This window comes from Marmota marmota, unplaced genomic scaffold (assembly GCF_001458135.2).
Source record: "Marmota marmota marmota unplaced genomic scaffold, marMar, whole genome shotgun sequence".
NCBI lineage: Eukaryota > Metazoa > Chordata > Mammalia > Rodentia > Sciuridae > Marmota > Marmota marmota.
Genome location: NW_026000080.1, coordinates 3,349,796 through 3,369,829, shown reverse-complemented (window position 1 = coordinate 3,369,829; position 20,034 = coordinate 3,349,796). Strand labels below are relative to the sequence as shown.

At 34.2% G+C, this 20,034-nt stretch overlaps 1 protein-coding gene across 4 annotated transcripts in view; it reads right to left on the bottom strand.

Moving 5' to 3' along the window:
* The window catches only part of Znhit6 (zinc finger HIT-type containing 6), a 67,227-nt gene extending 48,003 nt beyond the window's left edge, over window positions 1–19,224 (bottom strand). The window contains exons 1-6 of one of the 4 annotated variants that reach the window (XM_048814988.1): window positions 18,974–19,224; window positions 18,394–18,542; window positions 17,221–17,286; window positions 17,036–17,142; window positions 16,856–16,941; window positions 9,729–9,832 (exon numbers count right to left, since the gene is read on the bottom strand). In XM_048814988.1, coding sequence (XP_048670945.1) covers window positions 9,729–9,832; window positions 16,856–16,941; window positions 17,036–17,142; window positions 17,221–17,286; window positions 18,394–18,524 — 494 coding nt within the window. In that variant the 5' untranslated portion in view covers window positions 18,525–18,542; window positions 18,974–19,224. Of the gene's footprint in view, window positions 1–9,728; window positions 9,833–16,855; window positions 16,942–17,035; window positions 17,143–17,220; window positions 17,287–18,393 lie in introns of all 4 variants that reach the window. The other 3 variants (XM_048814987.1, XM_015504739.2, XM_015504740.2) reach the window with 3 other exon arrangements.
* Between the last annotated feature and the right edge of the window lie 810 nt (window positions 19,225–20,034).

Below are 20,034 nucleotides of genomic sequence, written 5' to 3'. Positions count from 1 at the left end.
GTCAGATTTTGGAATTAGGGAAGCCATTATAGGAAAAGTCTACACAAACATGCCCAAATCCAAAAAACCCAAACCTGAAACATTTTGATTCTCAAGATTTTCAAGTAAGAATATTCAACCTGTACTAGTGGGGTGGGATCCCTCAGTCCAATTCATTCCTCCAATTGACAAGTTAAAGCCTATTCCCTCTGCACTTGATCTCTGACCAAAACAGGCAGGAAAATAAAATGAGGAACTTATACAACAACATGCTACATGTTATCCATATACAATTACCATCCTGACCCCTTCACCCAATTTTTCTCATATGAATGTGTCCTCCAAAAGTTCATGTGTTGAAAACTTACCCACCAAACGCATGTGTTGATGGTGTTTGGAGGTCAGGCCTTTGGAAAGTAATTAGGAATAGAGGAGGTCAGGAGGGTGGGGTTCCCCATAGTAATAGTGACTTTATAAGAAGAGGAAAAGAGATCTGCTCTACCATGCTTCCTCTGTCTTTCCATGTCATGTCTTTTGCCATGTCATGGTTCTAAGGCCCTCAAGAGCAAATGAACAGATGCTGCTGCCATGATCTTGAACTTCCCAGTCCCCAGACCACCATAAGAAAAAAATAAACTTCATTCTTTTAAATAAAAGTACCCAATCTGTGGTATTTTGCTAAACCAACAAAAAATAGACTAAGACACCTTCCATAAAGGTGCCTTCTTCCTCCCCGTCCCCCGCTCCATTTTATTTTGACACAGGGTCTCACTAAATTTGCCAGGATGGTCTCCAATTTGTGATAGTCCTGCTTCAGCCTTTCATGTAACTGGATTACAGATGTATGCCACAGCAACTATTAGAGACTAAAGAAACACTATGTGTACAACAGCGTTCTCAACAGTGGTTAAAAAGAAAAAAAAAAGGGAATGGAATAAATAAATGAACTTACTAATATAAGTGTCAAGATTCTTTATGGACAGCTAAACTATCATTGAAAAGTAAGGCTGAACTACATAACTCCATATATATATATATATATATATATATATATATATATACACACACACACACACACACACACACATATATATATATAAAACTTTAAAACAAGCAAAACAAATCTTCAAGGCAGAAAATTAGAACAGGTTATCTCTAGAGAGAAGAAGAGTTAACCAGGAAAAACCTAAGGTGATGGCAGTGTTTTAAATATTCATAGAGACTGAGTTATAAAGGTGTATGTACTTGTCAAAACTCAGCAAATGTACAACTTAATATTTATGTCTTTCACTGTTTAAATTTTACTACATCAAACGGAAAGAAAATGTAAACAGATATTGAACTCTAGTTAATGATACTGAAATATCCAGGAACCAATGGAATGACATTTGCTTTTTACTTTGAAATGTACCCAAAAAAGATGGGTTAACAGATGGACAAGAATGTGATAAAGCAATTGTAGTACAATGCTAATGACAGAAACTAGGTGGTAAGCATATGGGTATTTACTACAAAATTTTTGTACTTTACTTTATGTTTGAAACTTTTCACAATAAAATACTGGAAAAAAGTTAAAAAAAGACAAAACCAATCTATCAGATTGGAAGTTAGGGAAATAGTTAGCTTTAGATGGAGGTATAGATTGCCATGACAGGCTGTAAAGACTTCTAAGGTGCTGGTAATGTTCTTTTTATTGACCATGGTACACTAATGTTTTGTGTACTTTGTGTATACTACATTTCCATTAAAAAAATAAAAAAGAATAAATAAAGGCATTTTCAGATAAAATTGGATAACATATTCTTTATAAGACCTAAAAGAAATTTGAAAGGAGGGAAAAAATGACTCTGAAACTTTAAAAAAGTGAACAAAAAATATTGGTAATGTGGTTAGGTTAAAATTATGTCCATTTTAAAGTCAAGGAAAAGGAGGTACAGATAATGAAGAGTCAAGGTCAAAATCTAGTAAACAGCAGAACTGAGATCTGAAACTACAGTATTTTTTTTATTCCAAAGAAAAATAACAGCTGATCAGAAGAAACAGACCAGAGACACTTCTCCCAGAGTTACATATGATTACATTTACTTAGCACACTGTGTGCAGAGTTAATATGTAATGCCCAAAGGATTCAAGGAGATATTTCTACATGGTCCTCAGTATAGGTAAACAGCTTTAATCCAAACTCCATTACTGTAGAGGACGAAGCAATGCACTAAGTGTATGCAGCTTTCCTTTCTTTCCTCCCTTCCTTCCCTCCATGGGATACTGAGAATGGAAACCAGGAATCCTCTAACACTGTTACATCTACAACTCTTTTTTATTTATTTATTTTTTAATTTTAAAGACAGAGTCGCACAAAATTGCCCAGGCTGGTCTTAAACTTGAGATCCTCCTTCCTCAGCTATTTACGTCACAGGGATTACACCATCTAGCCATAGCTTTTCTTACATGGGCTCACCTAAAATTATATAACAAATACTTTATGGACATCTTTCTGGTAACAGAACTCTTAAGTTTAAGCTGATTCTCAAAGAGGTTCAGGCTCAAAGAACTACTGATATAAAGGGAGCTTCATATCTTTCAAACAAGCTAGATAAACTCACACATTTTTTTTTCAATAAACATCATGATTATCATTTCTTGCAATACTGTTATACCTAATTCTGATTTTGTTTAATGTCTGCAAGGAATTCCACTGCATGAAGATATTATCACTTCTTTAACTCACCCCACACTGAAAGATACTTTAGATTATTGCCAGTTTTTACACTATTAAAAAAAATGCCTCAGTAGATACACATGTACATCTATTTCTGTGAAATTTTACTAATACTTTTGGAGGCTAAATTCTTTCAGTATTTATATTATTTTAAGACTTATAACATTTTGAGAAATATTACCAAACTTCTAAAATGACTGTACCAATTTATACCTTGAGAACAGTAGAAGAGGAAAAGGGTCTGGTTTACCCACATCTTCATTATAGTAGCTATCATAAACTTATCACTCACATACAGTCAGTTTTCCCTAAGAAATCCATATCTACAAGCTCAACCAGGCTCTGATTAAAAATATCCAACAACAAAACCCCCACCAAGAATCTATACTAATATGTACACATTTTGTTATTATTTAAATAAACAATACAATGTAACAACTATTTATGTAATATTTATATTCTATTAGGTATTATAAGTAATCTAAAGTAGATGGAAGAAGTTTATTTGCAAATACTATGCCATTTTATGTATGAGTCTTGAGTATCCACTGATTTGGGTCTTAAGGTCCTGGAACCAATATCTCATGTATACTAAGGGAAAATTGTATTGTATATTGTGTGTGTATGTGTGTGAGAGAGAGAGAAAGAGAAAGAAAGAGAAAAGAGAGAAATGTGCATATAAATTCTTTCTGGGATTACTTATTCTTATCCTTTGTCTCTTTTTCTAATTAGCTGTAAGTCTTTCTTCTTATTAATGCATAAGTACTCTTTGTCATATATGTTAAGGATTTTTGGAGGGCCAAGTTTGTCTTTTAACTTTATTATGGCCTTTTTTGCCATTGAATTTTAAAACTATATAAACTTAGTTTTTTCTTCATCTTTTTTAACCCTTTATGGACTATAGGTGAGATGTTTTCTCTTTAAGATTATAAAAAAATTCTAGGATTTTTTATTTCACTTGAGTTCAAGATATTGATATGCCTGGAAGTTATCAAAAGATCCAGCTTTTCCTTGAAATGGCAAGCCACTGTCTCAACCTTATTTTCTGAATAAGTAATTATTATTGTTTTCTTTTTTCCTTTTTGTTTCATGGGCATTCCCAGCTAAGGGTCAGTAGATTTGAGTAAGCATGCTGCATGGAGAGTCTATATGTATTTCCAAATCATTAGTTTTCCCCTCCCCTATTGTTCTTGGCTAGGAGATCAAGCCTAGCACTTTATTTATTTAGTTAGTGGTGTAGGGATCAAACTCAGGGCTTCGCACATGCTAAGCAAATGTTCTACTTCTGAGCTACAGCTATAGCTAATTATTTGTATTAATCTGAAATGCTACCTTAATCATATACTACAGATTCCTATACTAACACTAAAAATGTTACTAGAACTTCATAAATTTTAATGAGTCCACCTCATTACTCTTCTTTCTTTATCTATTTTTTTCTGGCACCTCTCCCATGTCACTCTTCAAAACTGAACTTCATTTTGCCATGAAATCCTTCCTTCTCAATTCATCAATCAATTCAATAAAAAACCAAGGAATTATATCTCATGGATATTTTGATTAAAATCATGACTTAAAGATCATTTAAGAAGTAAATATTGAGTCTTCTAAGCACAAAGTACTTTTCCCCATTTATTCAATTTTTAACGTCATTCAGTAACGTTTTCTTTACATAGATATTTTTCCAACAATTTGTTTTTTTGTTTTGTTTTGTTTTGTATTTGGGTGGGGTGGTATCAGGGATTGCACTCGGGCACCTAACCACTGAATCACATCCCAGACCTATTTTGTATTTTATTTAGAGACAGGGTCTCACTGAATTGCTTAGCACCTCACTTTTGCTGAGCTGTCTTTGAACTTGAGATCCCCCTGTCTCAGCCTCCTGAGCTGCTGGGATTATAGGCGTGCACCACCAAGGCTGGCTCAACAGTTCTCTCTCTCTCTCTCTCCTTTTTTTTTTTGTGGTGCTTGGGGGCCTTGCGCATGCGAGGTAAATACTCTACTAACTGAGCTATATCCCAGCCCTCAACAGTTTTTGATTAACACTAAGTCAAAGCGTACATAAAGTTATAAGAGAAAGGATTTACTCTGAACAAAGTACTTTTCTAAAGTGGTAGTTTGAGATAAGCTCCAAAATTAAGTAGGGAAGCCTTCTATTGGATTCATTTTCTTATCAAACTCCTATATTTTTAACAGAATCCTGCTTTGGCTCAACTATTTTTTTTTTCTTCAGTACTGGAGACTGAGCCCAGAGGCAATATAACACTTAGCTACATCTCCAGTCCTTTTTTTGGAGACAGGGTTTCACTAAGTTGCAGAGGCTGTCCTCAAACTTTTGATCCTCCTGCCTCAAGTCTCCCAAGTAGCTGGGATTACACGCATGTACCCCCATGTTTGGCTTCAACTTATTTTTCATCTTGACATGTCTTTGTTCATTAAAGGTATCTATTATAATGTCAACAATCCTCTAAAATTTATCTTTATTAAATATATATTTTTACGTCATGCCCTGACTTTTATATTCTACTCTGACTTTTCAATGAAAGTTACAGTTCTTAGAAAAATTCATAGATGACATAATTTCCATTGATTTTTAGGAGACTCAGAGTTATACTGGTCACAAACTACTACCATAAAGGATGCCTGAGTTAGAATGAACCTATTTTCCTAAGGTTTCTATTTAGTCTGTTGTTACCTACAGTAACTTGCTGATAGTTCTACAGGCATAATATTAGGCACATTAATTACACTCATTTATGCAAGCATTAAAAAAGTTTTTAAAAACTACTTTAAAAAAATAATTTCAGGGGGCTTTGATTAGAGTTCAGTGGTAGAGTTTGGCAATAACAAGTGCAAAGACCAGAGTTTGATCTCCAGCACTGAAAATAGTTTTGCCATTTATAAAAAAGTTACAAAAACAGTTAAAAGAATTTTTCACTCAAATTCCTCAAAAGTTACCATTATTAGAACATTTGAATTTTTAAGCAACTTAGCTAAACATGATGGCACATGGGTGTAAAAAGTTTAGTATACAAAAGTTTGGTATACAATAGTTCTCAAAGAAATAACAAACTAAACATGTAATTCAAAATTTAAAAAAATAAGCTCATAAATCAAACTGAATTTGAGTTTCTAACTATATTGCAGCTCCAGCTGCCTATACATACAAAGGATCAATTATTACAGAATATAAATAATAATCTTAGTACAGCCTGAGTGATCCTTATCCAAACACTTGGAACAGTATTTCTGATTTTGATTTTTTGAGATTTTAGAGTACTGGCATATGCACAGTGAAATATCTTGGGAATGTAGCCCAAGTTTAAACACAAAATTCATTTATGTTTATACACAATCCAAAGGTAATGCTATACAATATTTTTAGTGTACCGTCATTTTGACTATGACTTGTCATATGAAGTCAAGTATTGAATTTTCCACTTCTGGCATCATGTCACTCTCAAAAAGTTTGAATTCTTAGATTAGGAATGATCAACATATTTCATATCAGCAATTCCAAATCTCCACAGCTACAAGATTTTTTTCTAGCTCTTTTGGCAGCAAAATCTGACTGAGTCAGTTTACAGACAATATGTTTTATAATGTGACCATTTGTAGGTTATTATCTGACGCTGTCCTAGACCTATGAGGGGTGAATGTAACAAAAGGATCAAGAACTTCAGATAGGAGAATGTAGATCTTTAACAGTCATTATATATTATTTACTATGTGTCAGGTACTACTTTAATCCTTCCAATAAGCAAGTAAATTAGATCTTACATAGGTCACCTAACATGTATCATATGGTAGAAACAATATGAATCCCGTCAAAGCCTTAACCATTTTTCAAAGTTGAAAAAAAGAATTAAAAACTACCGCTTAGAACAGAATACTGAGGGTATGGGAGCTGAAAAGAAATCTTTGAAAAGATTTAACATTCTGTTCTTCCTCCTTTCCAGCAAATATCACTGCAATCATTTAAAACTGTAGTCATTTTCAGATGAATAAATGATAAACACAAATATCCTAAACAAGGCCCTTCTCAATGTCTTTTTTAAATCTTCCCTAAAGGGGAAAAGTTACCTTATACATTTATTATACACTTCCTTTTAGCAATCAACATTTTCTGCAATCCTAATTCTGTCATACACTGATAGTATTAATTATCTAGCCCAAGAAAAGACTATCATTTCAATCAATAAGTCTTCTGTATTCACCTAAATCAGTGGTTTTCAAAGAGTGATTTTTGTTCCCTCCAGGGAACATGAGGCAATGTCTAGTAACATTCTGTTGTCACAACAGAGGTGTGGGTGTGTTTGTGCTATCAACATCTAAGGAGTAGAGGTTAGAATACTGATAAATACCTTGAGTAACACAAGGCAATTTGTTTAAGTATGTTTATTACAGGATTATGTGTAATAGTCAGAAACTAGAAATCAGCTAAATGTTCGTGAATATGGGAATAATTAAATAAATTAGGATGATCATAGGTGGAATATAACTCTATAACATTGTTAAGTGGAAAAAAAACTAGCTATAGGAAAAAAGTGTATGCATTTATTCACAAAAAATTAATATTTAATCAGGGTAAAGTTATGTCATTCTTTAATACTTTTATTTATTTAAGTATTTTGCACTATATTTTACTTGATTAGTTGAAGAAAGTAGAAAATATGATGAGAAGGAAATATCAGTGGTTATATCTGGAGAGTGTGATTATAGGTGCTATTTTTCCTTTAAATTATCTTATAATGCAGATGTATTATTTTTATAGTAGCTACTATATACTGATTCCTTCCTACATACAAGTTACTCTCCAAATCCATTAATATACTAAAAGGCCACAACCACATAAGATTCCCTTTTCTAGATGGAAATAAGCTAAGAACCTGACCTTAAAGTATATTATGCATCAGATGCTAATGTCCTCACAGGAAAATACTGAAAATATATAACGGCAACCCCAAATCTTTGAAAATTTATGAGCAAACAGCTAATGCAAGAACAGTTTGGTTTATCATTTTAGAGACCTAGGGTGTTCCAAAATATAAATCTGGTTACTAAACTCAGGAAATATACTGACTGAGAGTAATATTCTTGAAAAAAACTTTTTACACACACTCACATGTATGTATAGACATGACAATGTTATACTTGGAGTCATATGCTTTTTAATACTGAGAACTAATCTTGGATGACAATCATTCTGAATTGTTTCCTTCATAAAACAGAACACATTTATATTTAGTTACCTAAATTTCCAACAGAATGTCAATTTCTAAATACATGTTTCAAAATGCACAAAAGAATCATCTCATACTTGATAAGTACAAAGAATTACTTTACTTTTGGAAAACAACCAGGAAAAAAGAAAATCACTCATGCAAATATTTATGTCTTGCAACATATACAATAAACAGATAACATCATCTTGTAATTATATATTATCTTTTGAAAAAAGTCTTACTAGAATAATAATTCTGATAGCCCTATTTTTTTTTTTTTTCAATTTGTGGAATAGTTAACTGGAAAACAACCTTAGAGTTCAATTTCCTACATTGTAAAGATGAAGCTCAGAGGGTGCAGTGGCATACATCTACAGACCCAGCCATTGGAGAAGCTGAGATGGGAGGATCACTTGAGCCTAGGAGTTCTAGACCAGTATGGACAACAACATAGTGAGCCACTATCTCAAAACAAAACTTAAACACACACAAATAAAAATAAAAACGAGACTCAGAGAAAGAGATTTGTTCAAAACCCCACAATTACTATGAAGCTCAAAGTCAAAGGTTTTTTTTTTTTTTATTATATCCAGAACATTGACTTCTGAAAGGTATTATCCAATAATTTAGTTGGCTAGTTACAGTTCAATCTTCTCTTGGTTTACACAAGGAACTGGTTCCAAGATTCCTCTCAGATACCAAAATCTGTGCATGCTTATACAAAACAGTGTAGTATTTCCATATAGCAAATGCTATGTGAGTAATTGTTATACTTACTGTTAGGGAATAATGATAAGGAAAAAAAAAAAAGTCTGTATATGTTCAGTGTAGATGCAGCCCCCGCCACCTCAATATTTCCAATCTGCAGTAAGTTGCATCTGAAGACATGGAATATACTGACTCTACTTTAGAATCCTATTCTCTGTACTCTTGGGGCCTTTTTGACCCAACACTCAAAGAGCAGCAATCTAATCCTTGTGGTATTATCTGTACAGAAAGATTCACTGTTAAATGTTTCCAAAGTCTTCTTCCCCATAGCTGGCTTTTTTTTTTTTTTTTTTTTGGTTCTGGAGATGGTAACCCAGGGATGCTAAACCCCTGAGCCACATCCCCAGCCCTTTCTCTTAATATTTTATTAGAGGTAGGGTCTCGCTGAGTTGTTAAGTGCTTCGCTAAGTTGCTGAGACTGGCTTTGAACTCAAGATCCTCCTGTCTCAGCTTCCTGAGATGCTGGAATTACAGGTGTGCGCCACTGTACCTGGCCCCATATCTGGCTTTTAAGTGAAATCTTACTTGGAATTCCAGTGTAGAAACAATGACAAAAGCTAGGTTGCTTTGATTAGAACAGTACAGCACTTTTGCTGATTTACCACTTTGTACTTGAAGCCCCTGAAATACTCTGATGATACCTTAGGTCTTAAAGAACAGAGTTTATTTCTAATGTATGAGATGTTCGAGGGCACTGCTCAAATGATCAGGATCCCTGGTGAGATTGTTAGAAATACACAATATTGAACTCCAAGTCAGGCCTACTAAAATTAAATTTTAAGCATATTTAACAAGATACTTGGTAGAAAACTTTTGTTAGACACATTAATATCTGAGAAACTTTTCAGAGGATAAAGAAAACATACATATCACATGCCCAAATTTTGTTAGTCACCTGACATGCAATGATCATCGTTATTTTGAAATCCAAAAACAGTTTACAGATCACACTCACGTAGCAAGGCTCAACAGCAAACCAAATCTTAAGAATGCTCCTGATGAAATCAAATACTGATATACTAAGAGTAAAAACTTACTTCTTATCAAAAATTGTTGAATTCTCTTTCCTCTTGGTGAATCCAGTGGGTAGAAGTTTTAAGTCAATACCTTGCTTTCGAGCACGATTTTTCAAAAAGCACATCTAACAATCAAAACCAAATAGATAAAATTAATTTTACAATGCTTTACATTTTATAAATAATATGTTCAATGGTTCAGTTTTACTGAATAATTATCATGTTTCATGGAAAGATGTTAAACTAAATCTCAACAACCACTATGAGTTGGGTACTATTATGACCCTCATTTTAGCAGTTAAAAATTAATGAGATTCCAACCTCATGCAACTATCTCAAAGTAGCAGAACCTGTTTTCAAACGTATATGTTCTATAAGCCAAAGGAAGAATTTCAGAGATTTTTATTGTTTTGCAGTGCTGGAGATTAAACCCAGGGTCTCATGTGTGCTAGGCAGGTGCTCTACCATTGAACTATATCCCCAGCCCTATAGCTTTTTCTTTTACCGATGGTTTTGCACCATAGTTAGTTGAATACACCTGATTTTGTTTACTAGACAGGTAGCCCACTCAAGGGAGAAATCAAGGCACTGCCTAGCATAGGCCTAGTTAAAGTAGCCACTGTTGTGGGCAGTACCAAATGGCAATATGAAAACATCTGGCTCTAACATGTGTTACTCCATGGATTACCTGGGTTGGTTAAGCAGAGCTAGGCAATTTTGGAGAGTTGCAAAAATAGTAATATTATCATGTCTCTATTAAGTCAAAAAAGACAAAAGATCATTCAAAGAAAAGACAAAATATAAATTTTTGGCTAAGTGAATGGGGATCTAGAATTTGCAATGTAAAGTTAGATAATCAAGTCATAAGCCAAGGGAAACATGGAAAGGAAGAATCAGCTATTACTGGCAAAGCAATAAAATGACTTAAGAAATTATGTATAAGTTTATAACTTAGGCAACCATGGCTTTAGTAATGTGGTATTATAAGGACAAACTTTCCCATTGAAAACATCTAAGAATACCAGATAATAAGAGAAATACATATATGTAAATAAGTATATTTAAAAAAATCACCTTAAAAGCATTTAAGAGCTAACAAAAACCAGGAAATAGACCAATATATAATGAAAAGTGAAAACTCAGTGAGTTAAGAAAAGCAATGAAGACATTTCAGTAAATCTGATATTGTTTCCTTCATTAATTCTAGCAAATATAGGTTTCTCTTTTCAATATCCTTCTCAGCAAGGTCAGAATTAAAAGCCAATCATCTACTAAGAATCTCTACTCAAATTAAGCAAAATGTCAAAATAATATAGATACAGGTGAACAGAAAACAAGTTTACCCCCAGACCATCCTAAGAGACTTGTATTATTTGACTGGAACAGGTCAAATGATGACAGAAAGAATAAAGACAAAAGAAAATGGAAAACATGAAGATAACACAAAATAAACACTGACTGATAAAATAGTAATTACTACATAGGGATTTTTTAAAAAAAGACAATTTAGATACCTGAAAACAATAAAACAAGCCAGTACAGGGCTAAATGGTGCCCTGACCCCAATCCAGCCTGCTGCCAATTTTCACATATAAAGTTTTATTGGAATATAGGCTGGCCCATTTGTTTATGCTGTGTATGCCCTCTATTTTGCTGCAGGAACAAGTGCTGCAGGACCAAAAGTGAAGTAGTTCTTTAGTCACTGGAATGGTAAGGGGAAGGGCTCTTTGCTAGTATCTCCATTTCTGTAAGAATCTATGGCTATAGATTATAAGCACAGATTTATGCATGCATTTTTGGTAAAGAACTTATGCTTATTGTGCACAAAGTTAATACTTTATTTCATAACATCTAAGTTTTCTAGATGTCCTGAGGTTGACAGAGTATTATTAAAAAGAAGAGCTAGTGAATTAGACAACTTGTAAATATCTTTTTGGCATAACTGATAGGATAGATGCATCTTAGATATGAAATTGTTTTAACTCTGGGCAGTGAGTATCAGAACTTGTTTATCAGGCTGGCAACAGAGGGGCAGAAGGAAGCACACAGGTAAAAATGGGAGCAAGTGTTCAAAGATTTACATTTTGATGTGAGCTACTACTGATGTGTGTGCATTTTCATACTGAATTGTAGAAATACTTTTAATTCACTTGGAAGATGATTTCTTGCTACTATTTTAGTAGTAGAAACCTGGTAATGAACTCTCTTAGAAACATTATATTTGGTATCTGTTGCTTTATGTCTCATTTTTAAATTTTAAGGGAATGCATTATTTTAGTTGTAACTCTGCCAATATGTCTATCTAGAAGCCTGTTTTCATTTCTGGCTTTAGTGAAATTTTTGTCCCCAGGAAAGACAAGATTAAATTTTTTCCTAACAGACTGAGTTGCTATAGTGTGCTCTAGGTTATCAAAAATACTCAGGTAGCTTTGGAATTTGAATTGGTGAATATTCATGATGTGCAGGAAAGCACGAACACACTATGATCTCAATTACACAAAATGAAATGTTGCATATATATATATATATATACACATATATACATATATATATATATATATATGCAGGTCCTAGAAGGACATGTCCAACTAAGCTGCTTGTGACTAGATGACTTTTTTCTTTGCTTGTGTTGTCTATTTCCTGTAATGCACACACTAACTTAAAAAAAAAAACAACAACTATTTTTTAAAAAAGAATGAAGTAGTTTTGACAGAAATCATATGGCTTAAAAAGACAAAAAAACAAAACAAAAAAACAAAATTCAGTCTGTCCAAAGGCAATATGAAACAAATGGGACAAACAGCACAAATAAAGTGACAAATTAAGGCCTAATATGTAACTAATTTTATTAAAATGAACACAATGATTCAGTTAAATGTTACACATTGGCAGATCAGCTAAAAACTGGAACATGACTATGGTACGAACTTAACATAAGACCTATTCAAAACATAAAAGTAGAAAAAGGTAGAAAGTAATAGCAAGGAAGAAAACTCCACCATGCAAATAATGGCAAAGAACTAATAAAGTTTTATTAATATTGAACAAAGTAGACAAAAATCTACAAAGAAGGATACCTCAAAATTAACTACACCAAGAAATAATTCCTGATGCATTTAATATTTTAGTCTTAAAGTATAAGAGCAAAACTAACTGAACAACAAACGGAAACTACAAATTGATTGTTTGGCTTTACTTACTGGGACATGATAACATAACTCTCTCAGAAATCAAATAGAAGCAGATAAAAAAAGAAAAAAAATCAAGGTTATAAGGAATCGGAACAACATACTTAACAAACTTGACCTAAAAAGGACATACACTTGTCCTTCAGTATCTGTGGAAAACTGGTTCTAGAACTCTTATGAACACCAAAATATGAGGATGCTTAAATCCCTTATATAAATGGCATAGTATCTGTTTATAACCTCTGCAATTCCGCCTATCCACTTAAAATCATTGCTAGGCTACTTATAATTACCTAATACGAAGCAAATATTTGTTAAGAGATAATGTTTAGGGAATAATGACAAGGAAAAAAATCTCTACTTCTTCAGTACAGATGTAATTAAAAAGCAACAACAACAAACACAGAACCTGAACAGTCCCATAAAATAGGAAAGAATATATCTCATTGTCCAAACTCCATGTTGGTTGACTAATAATTTTTATCAAATTCCCAGGGAAGAAATAATTCCAATATCAGTCAGTGCATCTAAGAACAAAGTAAGAACAATCCAAGCTAACTTTCACCACAATACATTTTAGGTGGAAGTACAACTATATGTTGATTCCTATGAAACTTTCTCACAAATCATCAAACCTGAGGTGGTCTAAGAGGACTTTCAACATAGATATTTCCTATCATCACTAGTATTTAAGTTGAATTGGAATTCTTAGATATTCCAATAAGGCAAGAAAGACAGATTAGGAAAAAAAAAAAACTGTGATGAATTGTTTACAGAGAAAATTTCAAAGAATATGTAAATAATGTACTGAATTTTAATATGGTTGCTCACTATAAAATAAACAACAAAAAATCTCATTTCTATGTATTGGTCAAGAGAAAATAAAAAATTAAAAATCCTGTTTAAAATAGCACCAAAAGGGCTGAGGATGTAGCTCAATAGTAGAGTGCTTGCCTTGCAAGCAGTGGCACTAGATTCAATCCCTAGCACTGCAAATAGATAAACAATAAAATAACCAGCAATAAATTTAACAAAAAATGTATTAGTTCTCTAGTGAGAAAATTATCTATACATAGGTATATTAAAGATGACTCTATGCAGACACAGCAACAAAAGCAAAAGTTTAAGGATTCAATGTTGTGAAGAAGTTAAATCTCCCAAACTGATCTCTGAAATAAATACAACTCAAATCAAAATTCTCAAGAAGGAAAGGGGGGAGGCCTGTGGAATTAACAGGCTGATATTTAATATTGGTATAGAAATGTAATAATTAACAATAATTTATTTAGATTTCAAAATAACTAGAAGAAAAATTTCTAGTGGCCCCAACATAAAGGAATGATAAATGTTTGAGACAATAGGTACATTAATTACCTTACCCCATAAATATGAATAATAATTGCGTATCAATTTAAAAATTACTTTAATTGATTAAAAACCCACTGCAATAATTTGAGTTTATAATATTTGTGCAGGATAGACAAGCATCAACAGGATGGATAGTCAGACCAGAAAATGACCCTAGCAATATATGGATGCCTGATGTGACAAATGTGGTCCTGTAAAGCAGTACAGACAGGATGAACTTTCCAGTAAATGGTGCTAGGCAAACTGGATTACACATATATAAAAGCTAAATAGGACTTCACTTTACATGATGCTAAAAATCAATTCCAGGTAGTTTAAAGACAAAACTGTGAAATGCAATATGATAAAGCTTTCAGAAAATCATGGGATAATATCTTCATAACTGAAAGGTTTTCTTTCTACAACATGTAAAACTACTAACTATAAAGGAAACATGGTAAATTTGACTACATTAAGACACTATAGTGGGGCATGGTGGCAGAAGCCTGTAATCCCAGCTACTTGGAAGGTTGAGGCAGGAAAGTCCCAAGTTCAAAGCTGGACTGGACAACTTGGCCAGATTCTGTCTCAAAATAAAAAATAAAACTGGGCACAGTAGCACATGTCTGGAATTCCAGCTACTCAGGGGGCTGTGAAGAGAAGGAGATGTAGCTCAGTGGTAGAGCTCCCTGGGTTCAATGGCCACTATGGCACACACAAGGGACACTATCAAATGAAAAGATAAGCCATAAAATTAATGGTATTTATAACAATCAATTATTGATTAGCATCTAAGAAATACAAAGAATTCTTATAAACCAGTAAGAAAAAGAAAGTAAAACAATGAAAAAAATCAACAAGACTTGAACAGTCACTACACAAAAGAGGAAATCCACGTGTCCAAAAAGGTGTCTACATCTCAACAGAAATCAGCGAATTACAAATGTAAAAACACAATAGAGATCATACATAGCCAACAGATTGACAAAAATTTTAAAAGTCTGACCAAAACAAGTAAGTATTAGAGACAACAGGTATATTTACAAATAACTGGTGGGAATGAAAACTGGTATAACTACTTTAAAAAAAGTTCCAACCATATCTAGTTAAACTGAAGATATGAATTACAGCAAACCAATTCTACTCTCAAGTATAAACTCTACAAAAACATGTGCATACACAAAGCACATCAGAAGTGTGAAGAGTAGCACTGTTTCTACCATACCACAATACATAAACACAACACATAAAAATATTAAAAGTAGCTTTTTTTTTTTTTTTGGTTATTACAGACTACCCAAAGTCAAGAACAAGAGAATGGATAAACTATGGTACTGTAACAAGACAGAAACTATGCAGAAAAGACAACAGATTAGGGTAAGGCATAAGAGGGTGGCAGAGAATTTCTGTGAAGCTGGTAATGTTCTAATTCTAGATCTGGGTAGTAATTATACAGGTATTCACGATATAATTAACCATTATATTTCCATTTTATTAACATTTTTACATGCATGCTGTATTTTACAATAAAAAGTAATTTCTCTTTAAGTAGAATTTTAATTATGCTTAATTAAGCTTGAGGAAAAATGAGTTGATGCATGTTAATTTTATTTCTGACATGTGTAATGTATTATGTGTACCTATAATACCAATAAAGTAAGGTTTTTAACCCCAGCACCACATAAAAATAAAAACAAATAAAAGGGTATTTAAATTTTGCAACTTCAATAGTAAAATGGCCTCTAAAAACTGAACATAAATCTGTGTCTTAATCAAAATATCAAAAATTTCTGAGATACCAGTTGCAAAATATTTCAAATATGAAAGCCTTAGTTTTGTATCGTGCTTAAGGAATGAAAAAGGGATGCAAGCATGAAAATTAAGTGTGTTCGAAAAAACAAGGGGGAGAAATGAATTACAGTAGATGGGGTAGAGAGAGAAGATGGGAGGGGAGGGGAGGGGGAATAATAGAGGATAGGAAAGGTAGCAGAATACAACAGACACTAATATGGCAATATGTAAAGACGTGGTTGTGTAACCGATGTGATTCTGCAATCTGTATACGGGGTAAAAATGGGAGTTCATAACCCACTTGAATCAAATGTATGAAATATGATATGTCAAGAACTATGTAATGTTTTGAACAACCAATAATAAAAATTAAAAACAACAACAAAAAAAAGAAAATTAAGTGTGTTTGAACAGCAAATCCTCTCAGCTCTTCAATCAAAACTAGAGTCTAATCACCTCCTAATTAATTCTAACATCATGACCCAAGCCACCATCATCTCTCATGTGGATACCACATAACTTTATAAATGGTCTCCCTGCTTCCATTCTCCCACTCTTAACCCTTAAGTGCACATAGCAGCACAAGTGATCTTTCAAAAAGTAAACGTGTTCAAAACCCTTCTATGGTTTCTATTTTTTATTTTGAATTCACTTGGGAACCTTTACCCCTTTCTCTAACCTCATGTTCAACATTCTCTTCCTCACTATGATTTAGTCACTCTGCCAATTCCCAAACACACCAACTTTGTTCCTGATGCAGGTCTTTATTGATTGGAAGGAATTGTTAAGTTAACTCCTGTAAGGAGTTAGAAGAATACTTACGTGTTTATTGCTTATTGGTCTTTTCAAGAAAACATCTCTAGAAATATGGTCTGCTGTTCTTGCCACATCTTCTAAGAATCGGTAATCTAAAAATTTCAGGATAGAAAAATAAACAAGTGACATACACCAATATCCAGGAACATATAACAATATCCAGGAACTATGTATAAGATGGCTTACCACTTAGGAGATTCATTTCAGTAAACTGTTGTATTGAAACAAAAGCAGTTTTATTTCGAACTCCATTACAGGTCAGTTCTGCTTTGTGTTTCTTTACACAGGGCAAACTGAAGAAACAAAGAAACAAAAATTTATATTTTGGAGAAGGTAATAAGGTAAGAAGTTACATACATACACACATATACCTGCAGGAGTATCGCATACAACGTGGACATCTGTACTTTGCTTCTTCTGTACCACAAGTTTCACACCTACAAAAGCCCACACATAACATTATCAAAAATTAATTCTACTTATCTATTTATAAATTTTGCTGATTCAATGACTTGTCACAATTTAGGTAGGTAGTCACAGTGAATAAAGTATGTGCAAGCAAGTTTGATAAAATATTTAACAGCTGTCAAATACTGAAATTTCTCTATGAAATCATCTCCAAATGACTACATTTACAATGTAGTAAATGTTATTGCTAAGAAAACATTAATTTTTTTAAATCAGACATTTTTTCTGTACTTTTATCAGGAAATGAGATCATTCACTGTTATTTGTGACTTGTATTCTGGGTAATCTGGTAAAAACTGTGTGACTGTATCTAGAAGTCTGAGCTATGCTCTCTGATATTTTAAAAGTATACACACCAGAAAAAAAAAATAGCATAAAAGCCAGCCATATTTAAAGAGAGTATTAGTAATTTCTTTTTCTCACAGCTCTACATCTAACTGAGAATGAGCATCAAAATTATCTAGAAATACTATTAACCATCATCTGTCCTCAACCCTCTTCTAGGATCTTGGAATACTGACAATCAAATTACTGCTACTTCTGTATGATTCACCCATGTTCTAGATAGTAATAGTCCCAAGAATCTGACCACAATTTGATTTTCTATGTTGTCACATGATCACACACTAAAAAGAAAAGCAATATTCAAAGTACCCATACACAAGTTTTACATTTGGCTTCAAGAGCATTTTTGTTAAATTTTAATTCAATCCACCTTGTCAATGTTGGTTTTATAAGACTTTTTCTCATCTATATCCTGTTTCAAAAGACTACTGGGTCTAAAGTATATAAAAGTTAGTCAGATACTGATCCCAAGGTGTCTTCTGGTTTCCAGAACTTTCGCTTCCTAACTTGACCAGTACTTCCTGATCATTACCACTTCACATATTTTCACTGAATTTGTTATCTCAAAATACCCTTCCCTTCTCTAACCCTTTCTGCACAACATCACTCTGAGTCAAGGGACTCAAATTTGTGTCTATTTTTCACATTTCACCTACTGTTAGTGTGGGTCCCATCACTAAACAGAGGACTCCACAGCTTTAATCACCCAGGGGAATTTCTCCCTGCCCTACCTTGACATGGCCAGTTTCCTCTTGCAGCCCAATGGGGGATTGATCTCAGGCTCTTCTTTCACTTTTGTGTCTTCCATCATTTCTTTCTTCATGAAATCCTTCTCTTCTTTTACACAGGCTCCATCCATCATCTCCTCCTCTTTTATATCCTGACCAACAAATATCTCCTGTTTTATCTCCAAGTAATCCTCCTTCTCTTCCTTCACTTCTGGCCAGTCCATTACTTCTTCCTTCACCTTCTCTTCCTTTACCCCTAGTTCATCCACCTTCTCTTCTTTTACCACCAAACTACTATTATCCACTTCCTGCTTCACCTCTAATATGCCAGTTTTCTCATCCTTCACCTCAGGTCCATCCTCCACCTCCTGCTTTACCCACTGGCCATTCAACAAGCCGCCTTCTATATCCGACCAGTCCACGACTTCTTGCTTTACAACTGTTAAGTCCATTCGCATCTCCTCTGCTTTTTGCCCACTTCCTTCTTTTGCATTCTCTGTCTTCTTCCTTCCTGTAAATCCTTTCCCCTTCTCTCCACCACTGGCCTCCTCCATCCCTGCTAAGACCCTGACTCCCTCCCTACCGGACTCGGGACTCAGGCGCACCCCCTCAGCTACCCTCTGGAGAACTCCTCCCGAAGTCTCTTCAGCTTCAACGGCAAACTCCATCAGCTACGCTGCCACTCTGTTCTTCGACGTAGCTGCACCACGCTAACAGTAAGAATTACTGGGCAGAACTACGAAAGCACCACACATGTGGAGAAAAGAAGTCGGAAGCTGCGAGTGCAGCCTGGCTCGCTGGCCGGGACTGCCGTGAAGCAAAGCTTCCGCGCCACGACACTTCACGACCTGTTGAGTTCTTTACGGCCTAGCAGCGGTCCAGACCCATCCCTTAAGAAAATCTTGTAAAGCCACGCCCACTGTTAATCCCACTTCACCCTTGCCTGAGGAGGCTTCTTCTGGCGGTGCGGTGTTTACAAAGAAAGCTGAAACTCTTTAATCTTACAATGGGAAGACCCACCCTAATCTGTATGAACAGTTAAATCTAATCCTTATCTTTTTTTTTTTTTTTTTTTTGTTGGTACCAAGGATTGAACCCAGGGATACTTAACCACTGAGCCACATCCTAGCCCTTTTTATTATTATTATAATTTTTGAGGCAGGGACTTGCTAAGTTGCTTAGGGCCTGGTTAAGTTTCTGAACTAGTCTGAACGTGCACTTCTCCTGCCTCAGCCTCCCAAGCTGCTGGGATGAGGCGTGTGCCCCCACACCGGGTTAAAACTAATCTTGTTTGAGAATGGAGGACGCACCTGATGTCATGTCTCTCCAAGCTTCAATGTTTTCACCTATACACTAGGGATGGTGGCATTACAAACCTCTTAATGTTATTGCAAAGATTACATGAAATCACGAAGCTCGGGGTGACTCACACAAAGTCAGTATCTAGTGGCTATTACTACAGGGAATCTGTTAGGTTTCAGGTAGGAAAGGGGTATTGACTTTTATTCTTTCAACTCAATCAACAATAGCCTGTATCAGCTTGTTCTCCATTCTTAGCATTCTACAAGACTCTCAGAATACATATTCTTAATATATACCTCTATTTAAAGACTGGGGCAAAAGTTCAATGCACAGGAATATAAC